The following is a 21,481-nucleotide window of genomic DNA, read 5'->3' on the forward strand; positions in this document are numbered from 1 at the left end:
GCCCATCCCTTGCAGGAGCACTTGGTTTTGCTGAGAGAAGCAAGAGTACTAACAGGGAAACAGGACAGCCATAGGAAGCTGGTTCGGGTAAATGCGGGGAAACCTTATTAATGGCAAGCCCAGAGTCAGCACAGGAATCCCAGTCACGATGCCTCAATGTCTCCATGGCAACCAGCCTATCTTCCCTTCCACCCAGGCCCAGGAGGGCTAGATACAGTGGCCTTGTCTTGGGCAAGACTGTCCCAGCCCAGGGGCCCAGGGACTGCAGAAGTCATGACTGCACAGCCCTTTGGACCACCCACACCCCACCGTTCTCATCTGGCAAGGGCAGCGACTTCTCACGGCTTTATTCTTTATTAACACTCTGCTGCTGTCACTGCTCTGGACACCATTGCAGTCCTGTGTCTTGTCAGTCCTTTTCAACTCTCATTTTGGTAAAATAAATAGAGACAATGAACTCTAGGTCAGCGCTCTCTCGAGCCTTGGTTAGCTTCATGATTGAATTTTCGCATCAGGCTTGTGAAGGCCCAGCCTCTGGGCAAGATGCAAACACTGGCTCCACTGGGCAGGGAAGCGACCCAGCCCACCAGGGCCCTTGGCTGCTGAACTGAATCACCAGTTAGACAAGGATACCCACCCCCTGGAGCACTCTGCAGAACTGAGAAGGTGGCAAGTCAGGTGGTTCTAGGGCCGTCCTGACTCCACACTGCTGTCCGGCCCAACTGAGGGGATGACTTCCGCTAAGCTCCTCCATGTTGGGAGAGTGCATCTCCAGGGCAGCACCAGCGCCTCCCGTCCTGCTTGCCCTGCTTGGCCTGTAGGGATCCTTCCACAGGGAAGACGCTCTTGGCTAAAACAGGTCCACCAAGCAAGCACAGGGACCCAGCCTCTGCCACAGCTGTCCCAACCTGTGTCCCGGGCTCCTGTGGGCGCTTGTCCTCCTCTGAAAGATCCTGATTCCCAGGGAAAACGTAAAATGCTTTTCAAAACATCATTGTGTTGTGTCCTGTTTGTGTGCAACTGCTCAGCAATGCAGTGTCCCTCACTTGCATGTGCACAGACACGTGTCAGGCACACCAGGACACTGCTGAACTCCTCCACAACACAGACTGCGTCATGCAACCTCAGTAGTCACACCAACACAGCTGATGCTGCCCTCGAGCCTCTGGGCCCAGCGTAGTCTCTGAACCTGGTGAGGCCAGCATGCGTGTGCATATGGCCGGCCACAGTGCCCATATATGTGCAGGAGGGGAGACTGTGGGCCTGCACGAATGCACACCCAAGTGTGCACAGGCAGGAAGACCAGGACACCCATGTAAGCATGGATGGGAACGCTGTGTGCCTGCATGTGTGTGTGCCTGTGTATGGCACAAGCAGGAGACAGGGCTGTGGCCACTGTTACTGCCCTGTGGGACAGAAGCACTTCAGAATGTGCCTGACAGAGGGAGGCAGCCGCTGACTACAGATCTGCCTCATCTGCCCAGAACCAGACCCTCTCCTGCACCAGCTCATGTGAGGGACCAGACTGGACCTCGGTTCTAGCTGTGCAGGATGGGGACCCCTTTCCTCATACCACCATGACATAGCCAGTGTGTTGGACTGCCTCAGTGCTCTAGGAGGGCCAGGCTCACACTTCCATACCTTGAGTAGCAGGAGAGGCCTCCCCCCTCTTCTTCCCTCAATTGCTTCCATCTACTTTCCTACTCTGAGGGGCTGGGCCATGGCCCACAGAAGCCCCAACATAGCTTTTCTCCAGGGTGCTGTCTGTCCTGTGACTAATGCTTTGATCGCATGGAAAAATCAAATGTGTTCCTTTGTAAAACCTCAGAAGGAAACAGGGCAGGAGAGGACCATGCTGTACTGAGAAGGCCCTTGGTGCCTGGGTCCTGGTTCTCGATGGGAAGCCATGTCAAACCCTCCCCTGCTCTGGACCTGCACATTACAGTGAAGACAGAAGGGAGGGTGTGCAGGCCCCTGCTCAGCTGGCCACGCCAGGCCAGGAGCCAGGGTTTGCAGGTGGGTGGGAGGTGGGCACTGATCCTGAGCAGTGCAGGCTGGTTCGCTATGTACAGCAGAGGGTGGCTGCAGCCTGGCACGAGTCCGAGGTGCCGCTATCTGACACGCTTCTCCACCGAATACACAGAAATGTAGTAGTCATTGCTTCCGACGGCCAGATGAGGCTGTGTGGAGAGAGCAGAAGCACATGAGCAGGGCCTGTGATGCGGTAGGAGCTGCAGCACTGGGCAGAGCTAGAGGAAGGGGTGCAGGCTGCCTGTGCTCTGTGCTGAGCTCTAGTGGGGGTGAGGATTAACACCTCTGAACTCCACACAGGCACAGAAATGAGGGTCATTAACTGCCAGATTCGAGCAGGAATGATACATCATCCAAATTGCATTACAGGTGATTTGCATACTACCCACAATTCCCTGCAGCTTCCTTTTAGGATTGCCCCCCTGGGGTGGTTCTGGGAATCTGATGCTATGCACCTCAACAGTGCTACACACAGGTTCCTGTGGAGCCCGCTCTGCAAAATGCTAACCATCCAACAATCCATCTGCATGATTACATTATGGACACAAGTGTTCGGTGACACTGTCCTACTGCTCCCCACACCAGAGGACACTAGCTGCCTCTCCCTCTGTGTTATCTAGTTTACCTGAGCATTAAGAACTGGGTTTGGGGGGTTGGGGATTTGGCTCAATGGTAGAGCGCTTGCCTAGAAAGCGCAAGGCCCTGGGTTCGGTCCCCAGCTCCAAAAAAAAAAAAAAAAAAAAAGAACTGGGTTTGGTTTCTAGGGGCCGGACAATGTTTTTCTGGATACCCCAAGAATAGTAGATCTCAGTTCTTTATGTTCTTGGAGTCAGGAAGGAGGACTCCAGCTTCCTGGGTTACCCTTCCACCCACCCCCAAAACCCAGGAGTGAAGGCACAGACCCAGTGTGGGTGGAAAGCCAGGCAGCTGATGGCCCCGACTCGCTGGCCCATGAAGCCATCGTAGTATTTGATGTTGTTGATCAGCTCCCCATTGCCGTTGTAGATGGCTGTGAACTGGTTCATGGAGCCACTGTGGTAGGGAGGGAAAGACGGTCAGGATATTAGTTTCTGTTTCCCTGTGGTGCAGGAGAAAGACAGTCCAGGGTGCTGGCTGAGAGTTCCAGCATGAGGCACAGGCTAGGCTGTCCATCTGCGTGTCACCCTGAGGCAGGAAGTGACTGCTTATTGGTTATGGCCGGGAAGAACCAGGCCTGTCCCGAGATGCACAGAGGGCAGGATAAGGCACACAGACTTCTTTTGCTTTTACTTCGGGGTAGTACAGTTACACCCTCTGAACTGTTCTTCCAAAGCCACTGTGGAGGACAGAGCCAAGGGATGAGCACTCTCAAGGGGACTTTTGCTTAGAAGTAGGGGCTGCATGGAGGCAGGGTACCTACCAGGCGATCAGGTTTGCCTGGGGGTGGATGTCGAGGGCTGTCAGCCCCTTCACAATCTGCATTACATTCACAGACTCGGGCATCCGAGGATCGAAGAATCGCACATCTCCATTGACACTGCGAGAGAGGACCAGGGTGATGCTTGGGATACTACCTGAGCCCCTAGGGGGAGCACCTGACTCTGAAGGATGTGAAACTGGCCATGAAGTGTCAATGTCCACTTGCACACGCTGGTAAGGCCAAAGCTATGCAGACGCCCAGGACCCCTCCAAGGGCCAACAGGTGGAGCCCAGATCACCACATCATGCCGCCCCACTGGTCTTGGGGTCCCCATCAAGCTGTCCCTCTCAAGCCAGAAAAGACTAGGATTGACTAAAGGGAGCTGCCATGCTCACAAAGCAGGACACACCGGGGTCAGAGAAGGGATTACAAGCAAGGACAGGAACAGTCATCGCAGGCTGCAGCTCATGAGGTAGAAGAGGGCAGAGGGAGCCTGGTGGACGCTCGGCCCCACAGGGGGCCAGATGACCTGGCTTAGGCTTATGGCTTCTGCTTCAGTGTCCATTCCAAGAACTGTGCTGTGCTTTATGCCACAGACAAGGGAGAAGAGCATCTCTCTGAAGAAGTGGTGGCTTTGTGACAGTAAATTATGCTCTGCTGTCTCTTTAACAGGCAAATAAAGATTCGCTGCTCTCAGCGCAGTATTTACTGAGCAGCAGGCCTGAATTTATGTGCACAGGCTGGCTGGCGACAAGGTGGCCTGCTGGGGATGTGCCACCCAATGCATTCTGCTTTGCCTCTCCTGCTCGAGGAACACACCTCCCTGTGCACCTCTTCCTTCAGCCCAGCCCCCCCAACCCCCCCCTCCCACCCCCCCCAACCCAGCCCCCCATCCCAGCCCTTCAACCCCCCCAGCCCAGCCCCCCCAGCCCAGCCCCCAGCCCAGCCCCCCAGCCCAGCCCAGCCCCCACTCTTGCTCCACACTCTGACCTTTCTGGCCAGTCACAGAGCAGAGTCAATTACTGCCCTGAAATGCCAACAGTCCCTAGCTATTTAAACACTGAAGACATATTTAAATGGAGGGAAAATAATGTTTTCATAGCAAATTTTACTTCTTACCTCACACTCACGATGTGGCCCTCAGGGTGCTTCTGCAGGTAGGCCTTTACCACCCATGCTGTGTGCTCTCGGTAAGTCATGACCCGGCTAAAGGAGGAAGGTGTAGTCAGGACTGGCCCAGCCCTGTCCCATTGCTCAGGGTAGGGTTAGGAGGAGTGGTATGAACTGGAGCTGGCAGCCCTGCCCTTGGGCTGAGCCTCAGGAGGACATCCAGAAAGGAGGCACTAGCTAGGCTGTCCTAGGCCACACCCCCTCATCTCTCTAGCCTCTACTTCCCCAGTTCTGGTCTTGAAGTCTTAGTGCCATTTTGGGATGAGGAAGACCTCCTGGTCCTGCATTCAATGGCAGTTTAGTGAGGTCACTGTTTGTTATCTCTGTGGGGTCAGCTTAAAGAAGCCAGACAGTGAAAGGTAAGGAGAGGGGAGATGTGACAGTTACCATTCACTGAGTGCCATCCTCCTGTCGTAGACACGGATCGAGCCATCACCCAGGCCAGCTACAATGAGTGAGCGGTGCGAATCACAAGATAAACTTGTCACACAGCTGTCGGCCCCCGTGGGGATGTCCTAAGCCCAAAAAGAGAGCAGTGAGGAGCCTCGAGCTGGCTGAAGTGTGTTCTGTGGAGATATCCTCTGCTCTCTCAGGCTGAGAAACTGGTCTCCACCTGCAAGGCTGTCACAGCCTGGAGGAACTGGGCCAAGGGTAGTGCAGGGCTCACAGGGCATCAGTCATGCCTGATCTGCGTGAGCGTCTGCCCTGAGCCTGTGCCTGGGTACAGCCTGGAAGGCAACTGTGGGGATGCCTGGCTCTCAGAGCCAATTAAACTTTGCAGCAATCTCTCCCTTTCCTGAAGAGAAAGACGAAGCACATTTTGGCAGGGAGGGAGCCTCCTTAGCTCTCTCCTCAAACCCCTAATTAGGCAGGGAAGCTAAGGAAAGGCTTCTCTGCTCCCTGTGGTGGCCATAAATACTGCAGAAGGGCAAGGGGTGATGAATGGAAGCAAGAAGGAACTGGAGCTGGAAATGGCCTCAGAGGGAAAAGTGCTTTCTAATCAGATGGGGTGAGCCTGAGAGGAACCCACAGGATGGGGAGGGGGTGTGAATGGGGGAGGTGGTGAAAGAGCCTCACTCCTGCCTTTGCAGCTGACATGATGTCACCCAAGGAGCTCTGTACCTGCAGGAACCCCACACCATCTCCCTGTGGGGACAGGGACCCTGGAAGACAGTGTTTAACTGTTTGGCGGCATTATGGGGCTTGAGGATGCATGGAAGCGTCTAGCCAGTGCTGGTAGACAGGCCTCAAGTCTCACCAGCTTCCGTCACTCCAGCCTGCTCTGCCCCTCTGTTCTGTGAGAGGTCCATGATTTGTCCAGGCCTCCACTTGGGCAGGGCAGGCTGAGTCTGTGCTCTGTGTCTTTGGGCACCAGGAAGACAGACGTCCCTCAGCTATGTGTGTGTTGTCCTTACAGGACCTGTGATTCTGCCTTGGACCTGAAGGAGGCAAATGGACTCTGGCAAGGAAGCCCAAGGTATCTGAGGCAAAACCAACTCTAATCAAAATGGAAGACTTGGAGCTGGACTGGCCTACACGGTAGGATTATGTCCCCCAAACAAACAATCTTGAAAATAAAACGTGGTCTAAGTAAGGGGTTGAATTCCAGCTCACCGGCAGTGAGGAGGTGCTTAGCATACAAAGGGCCCTGCCTTCTGCACAGCACCAGGGTAAGGAGAGAGACGCAGATGTCAAACAGTTAACTGTACTCATGTAAGATATTTCACCCTACTGATTCCTGATATTCCCTGATTTGCATGAAGAAAACAGTATCTGGAAATAACTTGGGTTAGCATAACCTTAATTACTGCTGTAACTAATGCAGGTCAAAGTGCCAGGATCAATGTGTATCCAGGAGTAATTAATCAGCTTTTCACCTGGCAGCGAGATGCCATTGCCTCCCCAACACAGAGAGCTGAACAGCAGTCACTGACTGATGAGGAGGGGTCTGTTTTGTGAGTGTGAAGGCTTAGGCACGGTAAAACGTGGGGTCTGTGCAGGGGCCTGTAGTGGTTACCTGGACCTTCGTCTCCCGGTCGGTATCCCAGATCCGGACAATGCGCACATCCCCTGAGCTCATGAGGAGGCCAGTTTCTTGTTCCCAGTCCACCACCATCCCAGCTCCTGGGGAAACAGTGGAGTCACTATGTCAAACAATGGCTCAGGCAGGATGGGGCATCCCCCTCACTCATGTAAGGCCAGGTTCCTGCAACAATTCTCCGATGAGCTCTGTGCTCTCTCAGAACCTTATACACTCCACCCTTCATGGCATTGGATCACAGGACAACAGGGTCTTATGATCTCTGTCCACCAAATACATCTTCTCTGACTCTGAGACATAAATAGCACCACCCCTAAGGCCTCCACCTTTCAGGGGCCTCCAGGCCAAGTCAGAACACCAAGGTCCTAGTCCTCCTAGAAGCAGAGGTTCTATATAGGCCATGGGCACCTGGATGCTCTAGCACAGCATACAATGCTGAGTGCCCAGACGGAGATGAGCAGACAAGCACAACATAGCAAGAGCTCTGGCTAGGTGCACTAGCACGTGCTGTCTCCCAGCTACCGAGGGACTGAGGCAGGAGGATGGCCAGTGGGCAACTTGGCTCAGCTCTCAGGAATTCTTAAAAGGTCATTCTGTTCACATGGGCATGTGCCTCCATCAGAGCCAAGTGTTTGTAAACAAGCTCTGTACATAGGCACAGGCATGGTCAGAGGCTGAACATATCTGTGGGGTACACTGGGAAGCCATGGGGGCAGGAGCTGGTTTGTGTGCATACATGGGTTCTCTGCACCCCGGTCCTCAGTGATGCAGGAGGCACGTGCCCAGCAAGACTGAGGGCCAGCCACAGGAGCAGTCCTCGAGCATTTCCTGGGAAAAGCTGACACTGTATGGACCCTTGGGGCCTCACTCATTCCTCATCTCAGTCAGCCGAGACATCAACAAGGAAGCCACAAGCCACTCAGGTTTCCTTCCATCCTAGGCAGGTATGAGTGTGGCAAGAGTCCACCATCAGAAGCAGATCACTACTCAGTGGTCCTGGGAAAGAACACAGCTGGCAAAGAGGGCGCCATGCCAGTCTGCTGGCACCAGTCCAAGCCACATCTCACCGCCTGTACTGCTGCCTGTGACTTGGCCACACTGAGAACACAGCAGAGCACTGGGATCCTTGAGGGTCCCCTGTTCTTGTGGTTTCTAGGGAGCAATGATTTGGGGTGACTTTGGGACCTCAGAACTGCACAGGTGTCTGGAGGCATCAGAACTCTTTCTCACAGTTCCACACGGCCTTCTTCTGAGGAGCCAAGACCTACCTTATGCTGTCAGCAGCGTGTCTAAGAGCCTGACTTACCTCGTGTTGTTGGAAGCATGTCTGAGAGCCCTTGCCACGCAGTAACCATCTCTGGATTCTTTTCCAAATCAGCAAAATTTTTCCAGACCCTGATGGCTCCATCGTCTAGGAAAGGAGAAGGCAGTAAAACCCGTGTCTGACCCCTGACTGCACAGCACAGCTACCGTGTTCTCAATGCCTGTTCCTGCTACGCTGATATAAGCAACCAGTAAAAGGTAGCCATAAAGGGAGATGGGGCCACGGTAGATCCTCTTCTCCTGCCCCAGAAACCGCAGGCCACACGTCAGCAGCTTGGTGGCATGGCTAGCTCTCCTTCCCGGCTCTCCTTGCAGCAGGGAAGCAGGGTGAGACCTGGAGAACTTTCCATCCTTCTCCTCTGGTCCAGGCTCTCAGCCTTTTGCAGAGGACAAAGCTTGCAGCCTTCACCCTTACCCATTTCTGCTGCTGGCCCTCTGTAGGCCCAGCCAGACCTAAGGCTGGAGAGGACACATGCTGGGATCTCCAGACCAAAACACATGAGACCCCACCTGCCTTGCTTTTAGGAACCCTTCCTTGTCTTCTCCTGAAAGGATGACTGCAGCCACTTTGATGCCTTTCCCTTCCTTCTCTTCCTTCTTCTCCTCCCCACTTCCTCCCATTTGGTGCCTTATGACTCTCAATCTGACCTCACCTATCTTCTAGCCCTAGCTGTGCCTTGAGGGTCCCTAACCCCACTGTGCATAGGCCACTCTTGGAGAGCACTGATGCCATGGGTCCTGAGGTGGCATTGCTAGATAGTGTCTTTTAGGGCCATATGTCTTCACTTAAAAAGGAAATGGGGCAATTTGTCAGTGTAGCAAACACTTAAACAAACAAGAAAACAAGATGGAGGCACTCCTGCTCAACATCCTATCACCAGAATATGCTGCTGTTAAAGTGAGCACATGGGTGTAACCATCAGTGCCCTGGGGAGCAGGCTGCCTACAACAATGAGGAGTAGACACTAAGCAGTCTGCAAGGACAAGGGAAGCCCCTGAAAGGCCATAAAACCCAGGCTCCAGGCAGCTCAACAGATGCTGGTCTCTGATGCACCTAACATGCATGAGCCATGTACTCTAGCAACAAGTGACCCCTACAGTGATTACATATCCCACCAGGATCTTCTGTCTCTGGCCTGGCTCTGACCTTGGTGAGTGCTGAGTGTCTGGTACACTGGTCGACCTGGAGAAGCACTGAGGTGGGTGAGCGAGCCTCCACCACTCTCAAAGAGCATCTCTCTCAGCGTCGGAGCATCAGCAGGAGAGCCAGCACCACTCACTGCCCTTCCCTCACCAGTGGGCGTGGGTGTGGGCGTGGGCGTGGGCATGGCAGCTTGCTGTGTCCTGGGCTATTGGACTTGAGAGCCCCTTGCCACCACTGGCTGCTCTCTGAGCCCTGCCTCCGGGCATCAACTGTATCACTTAGGGCTGGGCTGTCAGGTTGCTGGATTATTTCGCGGCAAGTTGTTCTCCTTTTAAGTGTGAACAATGAACCATGTATTTGTAAATCAATGGTCTTAGTGGCTTAGACACTTAAGAGGACAGCAGGCTCAGGACACCTCTGTTAGTGTCAAGGTCACCTTTCTACCTGACATCAGTGGGAGGTCATCAGCACTGGTGTGATCTTGTTTTTGCAGCTTTTGTGGTGCTAGGGACATAGCACAGAGCTTTGTGATGCCAGGCAAGCGCACTACCAATGAACTCTCCCCTGATCCAGGGATCCTGTCGAAGTGTTAGAACAACTGTAGCCGGGCATGTAGCTCAGCTGGGAGAGCTTACTTTGCAAACATGAAGCCCTGGGTTTGGTTCACAGCACTGTTTAACATGGGGGTAGAGTACTACTCAACGGTAATTCCAGATTCTGGGAGACAGAGACAAAGATGATCAGGAGTTCAAGGTCATCCTTAGCTCCACAGTGAGCTTGAGGCTGGATTGGGCTGCAGGAGACCTTGTCTTAAACAAAGGGATACAACACAAAACAGAAAACAAAGCAACTGCAACCTAGGGAAACCATCTTGTTCAAAATGAGCACAATATTAAGACATTTCAGGTGAAAAATCAAAACAAAACAAGAACATCCAGTGAGGGCCATTCCTGTTTTGGAAACGCTTCTCATCCCCTTCAGAAGATGGCTGGACCTGGTGGGGGAGCCTTTCAGGTCATGCAAGGAGAGGAGCTGATGGTGCCAGAGGTTGGGGGTGCAGGGCAGCATGGGCCCTGGAGAACATGTCCTATAATGTCCTCCTTTGCTTTTGTGTATTATCTGGGACGCCCATGGGTCCCACATGAAGGTTAGGAGGGCAGAGACTGACATGCTATTTCTAGTCATGGAAGGGACAGGGACGCTTGATGAGAAGATGGTCCCAGAGCCCTGACCAACATGTTGCCCATGTTCCTGCCCTTTCTCTCACACACGTCCCAGGCTTAGGTCACAGCAGTCCTACTCACCTGTGGCTGTCAGCAGCAAGGAGCAGTCCTGCCCATTCAGGTACTCCATAGCAGTGACCCTGGTGTACCGAGGGTTGCCATTGTGGAAGTAGTCCAGTTTCTCTCCTTTCTCCCAGTCCCAAAAACTTGAAGGAAAAAGAGTGAAGACAGAAAGACAGTCACTAGGGAGATACCACCCAGACCCCAATGGGGCATGGCTTCACGCTGTGGGTGGCTGCAATCAGAGAAGAGCAGAAACTGGCCAGTGTGAGTTGAGGAGCTTATACAGTGTGGGTGGGAGAGATACAGTAAGGTCGCTGAGGAAGACTATGATGCAGCCGTCCATCTCTAAAAGGAGGGACCCGAGAGATCCCCACACCAAGTTCCCTGGACAGTTGAACAATGTGGGAGAGCCTTACAATGGAGTACTGCCAGGCCTGGAGAAGGCGGAAATGCTGAAGATGCTACAGTAAGAGCGAACCATGAAGGCAACGTGGAAGAAGCCAGTGAGGAAAGGACCAACACCATAGGCTCTACTCTCAGGCGGTCCCTAGGGGCATCATGTCCAGACACAAAAAGGCTGGGCTCATGGCACCCAAGGGGAGGATTAGTGTTCACTGGGAAGTTTGGTATGGGAGATGAGAATACTCTAGAAGGGGGTGGTAGGTTGGCCTTTATAGAATTCATGCGTACTGACAGTACATGGTTCAGATGGCCAGTTTCCTGCTATACATAGTTTACAACAACTTAACAAGGAAGAAAAACAATTGTAGCTCTACAGGCAGTGTATAAACTACAAACCCACTAAAATGGGCAGACTCCTCACTCACCAGGTCAGAACCCAGTATGAATTATACTCTATTCTCTCAGAGCTGGAGAGACGACACAGCAGTTAAAAGTACCAGATGCCCTTCCAGAGGACCTGGGTTCAATTCCCAGCAACCCCAGGGTGGCTCAAGTTACATGGCAGTTATAGTCGGAGTCTGTAAGTCTGACTCTAGAGTTCTGACATCCTCACACAGACACATGCAAGCAAAACATCAATGCACATAATGTAAAAAAAACCAAAACCAAACCAACCAACCAACCAATCAACCAAACCCCAAAACAAAACTCCACTCTCTCTTCGGAATCTTCTGTCACCCACTTGCTTCTGCAGAACAGGCAAGGAACAAACTGTGTACCCAGGCTATTCTTAATAATGAAGCCTAGGTGAGTCCAGAACGAGGTGGCCTCATAAGTGCAACAGAGAGAGCAGACAGCAGGGTGAACCAGAGCCAGGCCTACCAGATGCTGTCCTTGTCGGCAACAGCTATGCATGGTGTAAAGGGGTGGAATTTGACCACGGAGGGAACGCCGGGGTTCCTGTTCAGAAATATCTGATCATCCAGTCTGGTGATGCCTGTAAGAGATAATTGGAGCCAGGCTTTCATTTCCGGCAACACTAATATTGTCTTTAGGATAGTTGAAGCAGGCAGGGACAGTAGGGATCAAAGAGACACACATGCTGAGGAAAAGGGGTAGCTTTAGCCCAGTGCATGCACAGCTCTAGGGTCTATGCCTTTGTTTGGCTCTGTCTCACAGCTCCCAGCAGAGCTAGACACTGACGTGCCTTTGATCAATACGTATTATACTGTAAGTAGCAATATTCAGAGTAGAGAACTTCATTGAGTCTGAAGAGAGTGCTGAGAACTTAAGGATGAAGGAGGGTGTGGTACTACCACTCAAGACCCAGGTGGGGTTCCAGGCTCTTCAGTCTGGGAAGCAGCTAGCCAAAAATTCACAGGTTGAGGGGCATGGCAGGGGACAAGGTTTTCTCATTAGGCTCCACACATCAGCTGTTATGAATCCTCCTGGCTTTGTAAGAGCCATAAAGCAGCTAAGGATGCAGAGTGCTAGCAGCTGCAGGACCACGCTTGGCCCCGGATGTCTGTGAGGACCTCTGTGTTTCTGAGAGGGTGCTTCAGGGATCATACATCTTTTTGGGCAATGAATACAGACAGCTCTTGGTAGAAAAAGGGATGCTTTCTGGTCTAGCCATATGTGATCATGTGGAGAGTAATGAGTTTAGTGCTGGCAGAAACCAGCCCTTGGGTTTCTCTGTGCCAAGACCTCTCCCCTTTCTATGGTGCACAAGGGCCTTTAGGATAGCAGCACAGAGATGACCAGTGTTCAGGCAGGGGCGCTGCTCTGCAGACAGTGTCTGTCTTCTGCGTGCTCCTTCTAGACCACAGTAACCTTCTAGAACACAATAAAGAGGGACAAAGGGTGTGTGTGTGTGTGTGTGTGTGTGTGTGTGTGTGCGTGTGCGTGTGCGTGTGTGTGCATGTGCTTGTGTGCGTGTTGCTGCACAGAGGAGGAGGGCCCCTTGTTTTGCAGTGGTTACTAGCTTACAGCCTGGAGCACCACAGTCTGTTGTTGTTGAGGATGCCAGGGGTGGCAGGTTCTGAGCACTGAAGATAAGGAAAATGTCCTACCTGCTAATATGTTTTGCAGAGATGCAAACGGCAGCGTGTAGCAGTTGGCCCAGGTTGCCCAACATGCCTCAGGGGAAGTGGATGTTGTTCAGGGTTGGGCATGGCCTGTGCTTTTGCAGCCAGCTCCACCCACCCACAGGCGGCATTTCCCACCTCTGACCAACACCTTTCCCAGAAGGTACCAGGCTGTCAAACAAACAGACTTGCACTAAATCTAGACATTGAACTTGGGGGACTGAGGAAGGCACTATAGTCCCTTCAGCAATGAGCTAGCTCTGTTTCCATCTTACCTGATGAGCTTCCAGACCATTCGCTAATTTCACTTTTGTGTAAGCCCAGGCCCCACTTGTCATGTAGCTGTTCCACCACTGGGCTCCTCCTCTGGTACCTTCTTTTGATAAATTTTCCTCCTTTTCACAAAGACTACAAAGAGTACTTGTCTTTTGTCAAGAAAATGTGTGTGCGTGTGTGTGATGTGTGTGTGTGTGCGCGCGTGCACAATCAGGCCAACTTTGGGTTCTCACTCTTCAGAAGCCCGCGTCTACCTTATAGAGGAGATAGCGGCTCACCTTAGGCTAGGCTGGCTGGCCAGTATTGTCTGACTTGGCCTCACCAGACATCACCAGCATGGATCACAGTGCCTAGCTTTTATGAGTGAGTTCTGGGGATCTGATTCAGGCCTTCACACTTGTGAGGCCAACACTTTACCTACTGAGCCATCTTCTAGCCCCACCTGACTTTGTATTCTGAGTGTATGCCTCGATTTGAATAGACACAGGTTCATGTTGCTTCTGCAGCTGCCCAAGAGGCCCCCAGACATGTTACTGTGTGGGCTAGACCCATTTTCCAAACTTCTGTCAGGAAACTAACCTGCCCTAGCTGCCCTGGCCTACAGTCTTAGGGATCCTAAGGAAGTACTGTCTAGGAGAGTACAGTGAACAGGGTGCTCAGAGAGTGCTGTGCCCCCTCAGAGAGCGATAGGGGTGCTATAGGCAGGGTGGCTGCTGCACTGTACACCCTGAGCACCCCAGGGAGGCATGATGAGTCAACAGTTGAGCCGTTTCCAGCAGACTAATGACTGTCAGGGACCCAAGAGACACAGACAGGGTTGTACGGGAAATGCAGGCGCTCAGTGAGGCAGGCCTGGGCTGAAGCTGGCATGACCCTCTGTCTCAGTGGGAGAGATCCTGTCTTCTGAGGCCTCAGCCTTTTAACAAGTAGCTGGTCATTAGTTTCTAAGTTTCAGAGGACAGGGAGGCGTGGTCAGAACTATGACTTATGCTACAGGGGAGAAGGCCAAAGACTTATTACACTGACCCTCAGCCAGTGCTCTCTGTGAGAAAAACTTGGCTACTGGCTGGAGACGGGAAATGGTCTCTATCTGTCACTCTCATGCAATCAGAGCTGTGGGACTGCACCAGGGTGGTGGGGAGCCTCGCTCTACACTTCTCAAGAGAGGAGACAAAGGCCCTGGGTTTAGGGTGAGGTTCTGGCACTCAATTCTTCCTGCACTTGACACGCCCTGTTCCCTGTGTGTCCTCCAGGCCTGGGGGACACACACGATGCAATCTGCTGACAGAAGCTTGCTCTTGAGCCCTCCAGCAGCACACAGACTGTCCTCCTTGGCTGACCACTAACATGTCCCCATGAGGCTGGAAGCAAAAACATGCAAGGGAGCAAATGTGACATGCTTTCAGGTCTGGGAAGGGCTTGGTGAGGGTGTGGGTGTCATGGTTTAGAAGAATGGAACCAGTGGTCATTTCAAGAACAAGTGGAGACAAGGTGGACAAAACCTTGCTTCTATTACAGGGAAAGGACATCCCAGGTGGCTACTGAGATGTGGGTTACCAAAGCCTAGAACTCTTCTGGAAATTCCAAAAAAAATAAGGAGTGAGGCTTCTCAGAAGGTCACCAGCTTTGGGGGACTTGCCTGTACTGAGACCCCAGGACTGGGCTGTCCTTGAGAAGAAGCCCTCCCCCTGAGGCGGGTTCCTCTTCCCCAGTGCCATCCCTCCCTGCTCCACCTGACTCTACCAGTCAGTGCTCTGGTCTACAAGGGCAGCACACACAGTGCTTGGGGGCTGAGGGGGGCTCAACAGAAGGCCTGCTCCCCTGGGAGGTGCTGTGCACTTACCCTTCTGGATAACCTGCTGTGCCTGCTTCCTGACTCGAGTGTTCCTCAGGAACCGCCACTCACGCTCCTTGCGGATCTGACTCTCTAGGTCATGCTCTTCAGGAATCTTTAAGGACAGAAAACGCTGGATTAGGCTCAGCAATAACATAGTCACTTTTTTTTTTTTTTTTAAAGATTTATTTATTTTGTATATGAGTACACTGTAGCTGTCTTCAGACACACCAGAAGAGGGCATCAGATCTCATTACAGATGGTTGTGGCCACCATGTGGTTGCTGGGATTTGAACTCAGGACCTCTGGAAGAGCAGTCGGTGCTCTTAACCGCTGAGCCATCTCTCCAGCCCACATAGTCACTTTTAAACTGGGCATAGTGGCACATCCACATGAGTCCAGCACTCGGGGGTCTGAGGCAGGTTTGAGGCCAGTGTGGTCTATTTGGGGAGTTCCAGGCCAGCCTGGGCTAAACAGAGAACTGTGTCTCAGAAACACAAACAAACAAACAAACAAACAAATGGCATTACTCTCTAGTCTCTTCCCTGGCTGAAGCCCACTAACAAGAGAAGATGGGCCTGTAGGGGTGGGGTCCTGAGATTCCCAAACAAGGGAAATGCTTTTGGCCAATGCAAGGCCATGGTGCTGGCTATGACAACTGAGCCTGCCTGTGAACACAGGGGCAGTTCCCTCTCCTCTGAAGCCGGAAATCTCACTCACTGGTTCCCTGCTGGGAAGCCGAGGAGTTAGCTTTAAACATCCCAAACACTGAATCAGTCAATGAACAAAATAGGACCCTCTTCCTCCTGACTGAGACATGGATAGAGGGCCCTCCTGGCTCAGTCAGAGACAGCATTTTAGCAGAGGCTTCCTGAGGAAAACAGCACCAGGAAGAAAACCCCAGACAGGACTGTATTTCTTTTTCAGTGTTTTATTGCTATGCACCCTTATTTTTCTTCTCAAAAACTGCCAAGAAATGCACCCAAATAACAAATTAGCAGCCAGAGGAGGATGACCAATCTGGACACAGGGGAGAAGGCCTCGCTTCCCTGTGAGCGGTTATCAGTTTAGAAACCGTCCCACAGCAGTAAATGTGGGTTCAGAACCACGAATTTTATCCCACGACAATGCAGAGCTTATTAGACAAGAAATGACAATGACCAGTGACATGAGCAGCAGCAAGCAGCAGCTTCTCACAGACCCAACTGTGCTTTTTTTTAAAAAAAAAAAACTTATTTATTTTATTTATATGTTAGTACACTGTAGCCATCTTCAGACACTTCAGAAGAGAACATCCCATTACAGATGGTTGTGAGCCACCATGTGGTTGCTGGGAATTGAACTCAGGACCTCTGGAAGAGCAGTCAGTGCTCTTAACCGCTGAGCCATCTCTCCAGCCCCCAACTGTGCTTTAATGGAGCCCAGTTTCTCTGGAGCAGATCAGAAGGAGAGGTCTAAAAGGTGCTTGGAGCAGGAAGAGGGACCTGGTGCTGCTCTCTGAGGCTCTGCTTTAAGTCACTGCTGCACATGTGGGGGTGAACCCAGGGCAGACCCCAGGCTCCAAAGACAACAAAACAGAGACAATCAAGGCCTAGAGGAGACACACGCATATGGAAACCTGGAGAGTGTCAGACAGTCTGGCACTTGAGCTGTCACTGGTGACAGAACCCTGGCTCTGGACTGTGTCTCATGGGAGTGAGGGGTAAGGGTGGGGGTGGGGCTGTGTTTTTTACCCAGGATGTAGGAGTTGAGTATTCTCTTGCAGACCTGCTATCCTAGCGACAGGCAGTACTAGAACCAGGTTCACATGGTGAATAGGCAGCAGAAAGTACAGAGGAAGGGCCACTGAAGGCACCACTGGGGATGACCAGCTCTCAGGAAGGAGGGATTAGATGAGACTGGCCAAAGACCACCCCCACTTCTTGTGGCTGTGTATCACACACCCTCCCCCTCATTTTCTCTTTCTACCCATTTATATCTGGCCTGAGGAATAATGCCTTTTGGTAAGCAGCATCCAGGCCTGGCTGTTGAGGTCCTCTCTGAGCACAGCTCAGAGGCTGTTTAACAAGGGTCACACGATTAGGATATGACATGCCAATTCTGTACCTCTCAGCTTTCAGAAAGACCAGTTACAGCTGAAGCCTCCTGTGGAGGCACAGGCAGCTGAGAGGGAGCTGAACTCCGGCCCAGCCCTTTTCTGGTCACAAAGACCTTGAGGCTCTGGAACACAGGGAAGTAAGACAATGTAAGTAGGTAAGTAGGTCCTGTGTGGCGTCTGGACACTGGTGCTATGGTCTTGTGTGGCGTCTAGACACTGGTGCTATGGTCCTGTGTGGCGTCTAGACACTGGTGCTATGTCTTACTTTTGGTGCCTTGGGAACTAATAAGTATCAAGGTATGTCAAGGAATGTAACTATCAAGATTGAAAAAAAGGCTTGAGTGAAGGCAAAAGTGGGGAGGACTGCAAAGAAAGGGGCCAACCCTGGCTCTCTGCTCTTTTCTCATGGACCATTAAGGCCATCACCCATCCCCTACCAGCACGCTAGCCTCTGTCCAGGCTGGTAGAGGATGGGTGATGGCCTTAATGGCTGGCTAGTTTTGCGTCAACTTGACAGAAGCTAGAGTCATCTGAGAGGAGGACACCTCAACTGAGAAAATAACTCCCTGAGATTGGGCTTAGGCAAGCTGTAGGTCATTTCCTTAATTAGTGCCTGTTGGGAGGGGCCCAGCACACTGTGTGGTGCCATCCTCAGGCTGGTGGTCTTGCATTCTATAAGAAAGCAGGCTGAGTGAGCGGGTCATGAGGAGCAAGCCAGCAAGCAGCACCCCCATGGCCTCTGCAGCAGCTCTGCCTCCAGGTTCCTGCCCTGCTCCGGTTCCTGTCCTGACCTCCTGGTGGTGAACTGTGGTGTGTAAGTTTAGGTCGACAAACTTTCCTCTCCAAGTTCCATTGCTGCTGTTTTATCACAGCAATAAAAACCCAAACTGAGACTCAGGGTTTTGTGTTCTGGCCTGGGTTCAAATGCACTGTGTAGCTGGGGATGGCCATGTGAGCTGCTCGATGAAGCACAATTCATCATTTTGATTTCTGGCATGGCTTATGCTTTTGTATCTCATTAAAGGCTCTATCTAACTCAAAAGTGTACAGTTTGGGGGTTCACATGTAGTGCTACAAATCACTCTGTTGCTTGTTGAAAAGGTGTGAGTGAAATGTCTCTGCTGAACTGGGCTGTTTTCGCCCCTTTGCTGAAAATCGATGGGCCTGGCCTGTGTAGCTCCATCCCGGGTTCTCTATTTTATGCTATTGATCTGTGTGTTCGTCCGTGCTCCAGCTCCACACTGATCCTGATCACTAACTTGACCATGTTAAGCCCGTGACTTTGTTGCTGCAACTTCATTGCTTTTCTCCATATTTTACGCAGGTCATCTTTTGCCAAAACAGTTTTCCTGGGACTCCAGTCAGGGCTGAACTGATTTAAGTGGCCATTTAGGGATGGCCAGCACCTGCATGCCAAAGAGCATTCCCACCTATGAACATGGCCTTTCCCATTTATTTTACAGTATCATAGTTTTCAGAAAACATTTTTATTCATACCAAGGCATTTGTTTTGTAGTGTCATTGTGAATGCCCTGATGTCACACTTTAACTTCTAGCTGCTCCTCACAGGGATGCAGGCGGCTCTGTAACACCTGTGTCCGGCAAACCTACTCAGCTCAACCCGCCCCAGCAGCAGGCGTCCTTCACCAGGGAAAGGAGGCTTGTTTCTCTCCCTAGTTTGCTGAGCTTGTCACAATGGCTGTGGGGCTCTGTCAGACACTTTCTCTGCTGTACGGACTGTCTTCCTTCACCCTCCTGTTCTCACTTAGGAGGCTGACTTTAATGCTGAGTTGCTTATGGATGGGGTGGTCCATGTGCTCAGTAGTATTTGAGTGCTTCTGCCTCCTGCTTCTGCGTGATGGGCTTGGGGTCCACTGGATAGCAGTTTGCTCTCTTACAACGCATGGTTTTGGTGTCTGACTGGTGCTGCCTTTACACAGCATACTGGAGTCCACACCTTATTTCTTTTTTTTTTTTTTTTTTTTTTTTTTTTGGTTCTTTTTTTGAGCTGGGGACCAACCCACGGCCTTGCTGCCTTCCTAGGCAAGCGCTCTACCACTGAGCTAAATCCCCAACCCCACACCTTATTTCTATACCACACTGATTCCTTCCTCCTCAAAGCTCTGTCAGAAATGACAACCGTGTTAGACTTCAGCTGCTGAGACCAAACACACGTGCACAATGTGAAAGAAGAGGTGAAACCAGGTAGGCTGGTCATGGCTGCAGTCTGGCACTTGGGAGGCTGAGGCAGGCGAAAGCTACAAATCTGAGGGGAGCCTGGGCTACATACCGAGTTCCAGGACAGCCTGGGCTACATACTGAGTCCCAGGACAGCCTGGGCTACACATGAATGGTTTCTTTTGGCCCACAGTGTCAGATCGGCCCATAGTCATCTGGCTTCATTGCTCCTGAGTGAGGTATGTCAGGGCGGGGCAGCACGGCAGGAAGCATGTGGTGGAGCAGTGCTTCTCACATCAAGGTGCAGGAAAGGCTGGAGCTGGTGCATCTTCCCAGGGTGTGCCTCCAGGACTCACAAGGTTTTCCCAACTCCCAAATGTGTGCCACTAGTTGGAAACCAAGGCTCCCCGTGCGGGAGCCTATGGAGGCACGACAATGCTAGTACAGTCAAATGGTAACAACGGGTGAAACTAGCAGTTTTGTTTGAAAAGGACGAAAGGTCTTTCCTTTAACAGCCAAGAGGAACTGTGGTAGCTCATGGGTTAAAGGGCCCTCCCTCTGAGTTCTGTTTGTGGTCACAGTGGGGATAGCAGACAGCTTTTTTACCCATCTGCCCTCATGTCCAGATCACACAGACTTAATTAGCACTGACATGTAAGTTTGAAATCAGAAGTGTAAGCCGCCTTGCTTTTTATTCTTTTATGTCCTGTCTTCCTTTCCTCACATTTCCATAGGGAACCAGCGTCAAACGTGTCAATTTTCAAAGCGAGATAGCTGGAAGTCTACAGATCTATTTCAGGAACACCACCACCACCTTAACAGCAGGCCTTCTGACCCACTGAGCAAGGGTCTCACTAAGTAGATTGAGCTGGCCTTGAACTCAGAGATCTACCTGCCTTTGCCTCCCTGTGCTGGGATTAAAGGTGTGTTCCACCACAGCCTAGCAACCTTCTAAAAAAAAAAGTGTGTGTATGTGTGCAAGCGTGTAATATATATGTTTTATGAGCACACTGTCTCTGTCTTCAGACACACCAGGAGAGGGCACCAGATCTCATTACAGATGGTTGTGAGCCACCATGTGGTTGCTGGGATTTGAACTCATGACCTATGGAAGCGCAGTCACTGCTCTTAACCACTGAGCCATCTCTCTAGTCTCCTAAAATTTTTTTAAAACCTCTTTTATGTGTATGGGTGTGTGTGCACGTGCACATGCATGCATCAGAGTGAACACGCACCAAATGGTAGGAGTCAGTTCTCCTTCTACCATGAGGTCTTGGGGCTCCAAGTCAGGCTGTCAGGGTTACACACTGAGCCACCTCACTGGGCCCTTTTTATTTTCTTAGTTTTCAATTTGGTTGAAATTCCTCTTTATGCACACTCTCCACTTTTTCCCCAGTAGCCTCTGCTTTTTAATTCATTTTTCAGGATTAGGTCTTACTCTGTAGCTAGGGCATCTTGAAATTCCCATGGCCAAGGCTAGCCTCAAATTCATGATAGCCTTCCTCCATCTGCCTCCCAACTGCTGGGATCTACCGGGTGAGCCACGAGTTCTGTTGTGCGATTTTTGTCTACTCAGTTATTCACACTCCATTTCTGTTAGCTCCAACGTCTGGGCTGCCTGAGACTTGAGTCCTGTTATGACTGACTGTCTCTTGACACTGCCTGCCTGATAGTTTTGGGTGTTTTATAGTTTTTAAATGAATTCCACACTTTATGTGCAGAATGGCAGAGAGCAAGGTAAACAGCTCGGTCTCTCATGGCTGATGTGGGGCTGAGCTGGGCTCACTGTGTATTCCTGTGGGTACCTCAGAGCGTCTTTCTTTGTGTGTTCTTCCTCCTCCCTCTGTCAGAGGTCAGCTGCTGAGCCTCTTGCTGGAGCCAGCTGACCTGCTGGTGATCAGGAAGGTCTCTCTGCTGCAGAGCGGTGAGCAGGGCCTGTGTCTCAGGCTCTATGGGTGGACTGAACAGTGACTGTTCCATCTCCCTTATGAGGAGTCCGGATCAGTGACTTTTCTGGCTCTGGAGTGAGGTATTGTCTTTCCCTCTTGAGCTGGGAGGTTCTTCCAGCACTTGCTCCCTTTCCATGGGGGCTGGTGAGGTGTGTCCTTTGAGAACGGGTGTATGTGCTGGTGTCTCTGTCACAGATGCCGCTGCTCTCTGCAGGCTCATATCTCTGACACTGGTCTTTCTATTATGCCTTATGGGTCATGTT

The 21,481-nt window shown here is 51.6% G+C and overlaps 1 protein-coding gene and 1 long non-coding RNA gene across 2 annotated transcripts in view; both read right to left on the bottom strand.

The window, feature by feature from the left end:
- Positions 1 to 335: 335 nt before the first annotated feature.
- Positions 336 to 21,481, bottom strand: part of Rptor (regulatory associated protein of MTOR complex 1) — a 293,401-nt gene continuing 272,255 nt past the window's right edge. The window contains exons 25-34 of the mRNA XM_032914128.1: positions 15,003 to 15,108; positions 11,679 to 11,793; positions 10,413 to 10,537; positions 7,948 to 8,052; positions 6,618 to 6,724; positions 4,988 to 5,115; positions 4,550 to 4,636; positions 3,431 to 3,547; positions 2,934 to 3,063; positions 336 to 2,180 (exon numbers count right to left, since the gene is read on the bottom strand). Coding sequence (XP_032770019.1) covers positions 2,112 to 2,180; positions 2,934 to 3,063; positions 3,431 to 3,547; positions 4,550 to 4,636; positions 4,988 to 5,115; positions 6,618 to 6,724; positions 7,948 to 8,052; positions 10,413 to 10,537; positions 11,679 to 11,793; positions 15,003 to 15,108 — 1,089 coding nt within the window. The 3' untranslated portion in view covers positions 336 to 2,111. The remainder of the gene's footprint in view (positions 2,181 to 2,933; positions 3,064 to 3,430; positions 3,548 to 4,549; positions 4,637 to 4,987; positions 5,116 to 6,617; positions 6,725 to 7,947; positions 8,053 to 10,412; positions 10,538 to 11,678; positions 11,794 to 15,002; positions 15,109 to 21,481) is intronic.
- Positions 18,560 to 20,191, bottom strand: LOC116910240. The gene is made up of 2 exons (XR_004389145.1): positions 19,175 to 20,191; positions 18,560 to 19,048 (listed from the first exon to the last, which is right to left on the bottom strand). It is a non-coding gene; the product is annotated as an uncharacterized LOC116910240 (long non-coding RNA).

This window comes from Rattus rattus, chromosome 9 (genome assembly GCF_011064425.1).
Source record: "Rattus rattus isolate New Zealand chromosome 9, Rrattus_CSIRO_v1, whole genome shotgun sequence".
Taxonomy (NCBI): Eukaryota; Metazoa; Chordata; class Mammalia; order Rodentia; family Muridae; genus Rattus; species Rattus rattus.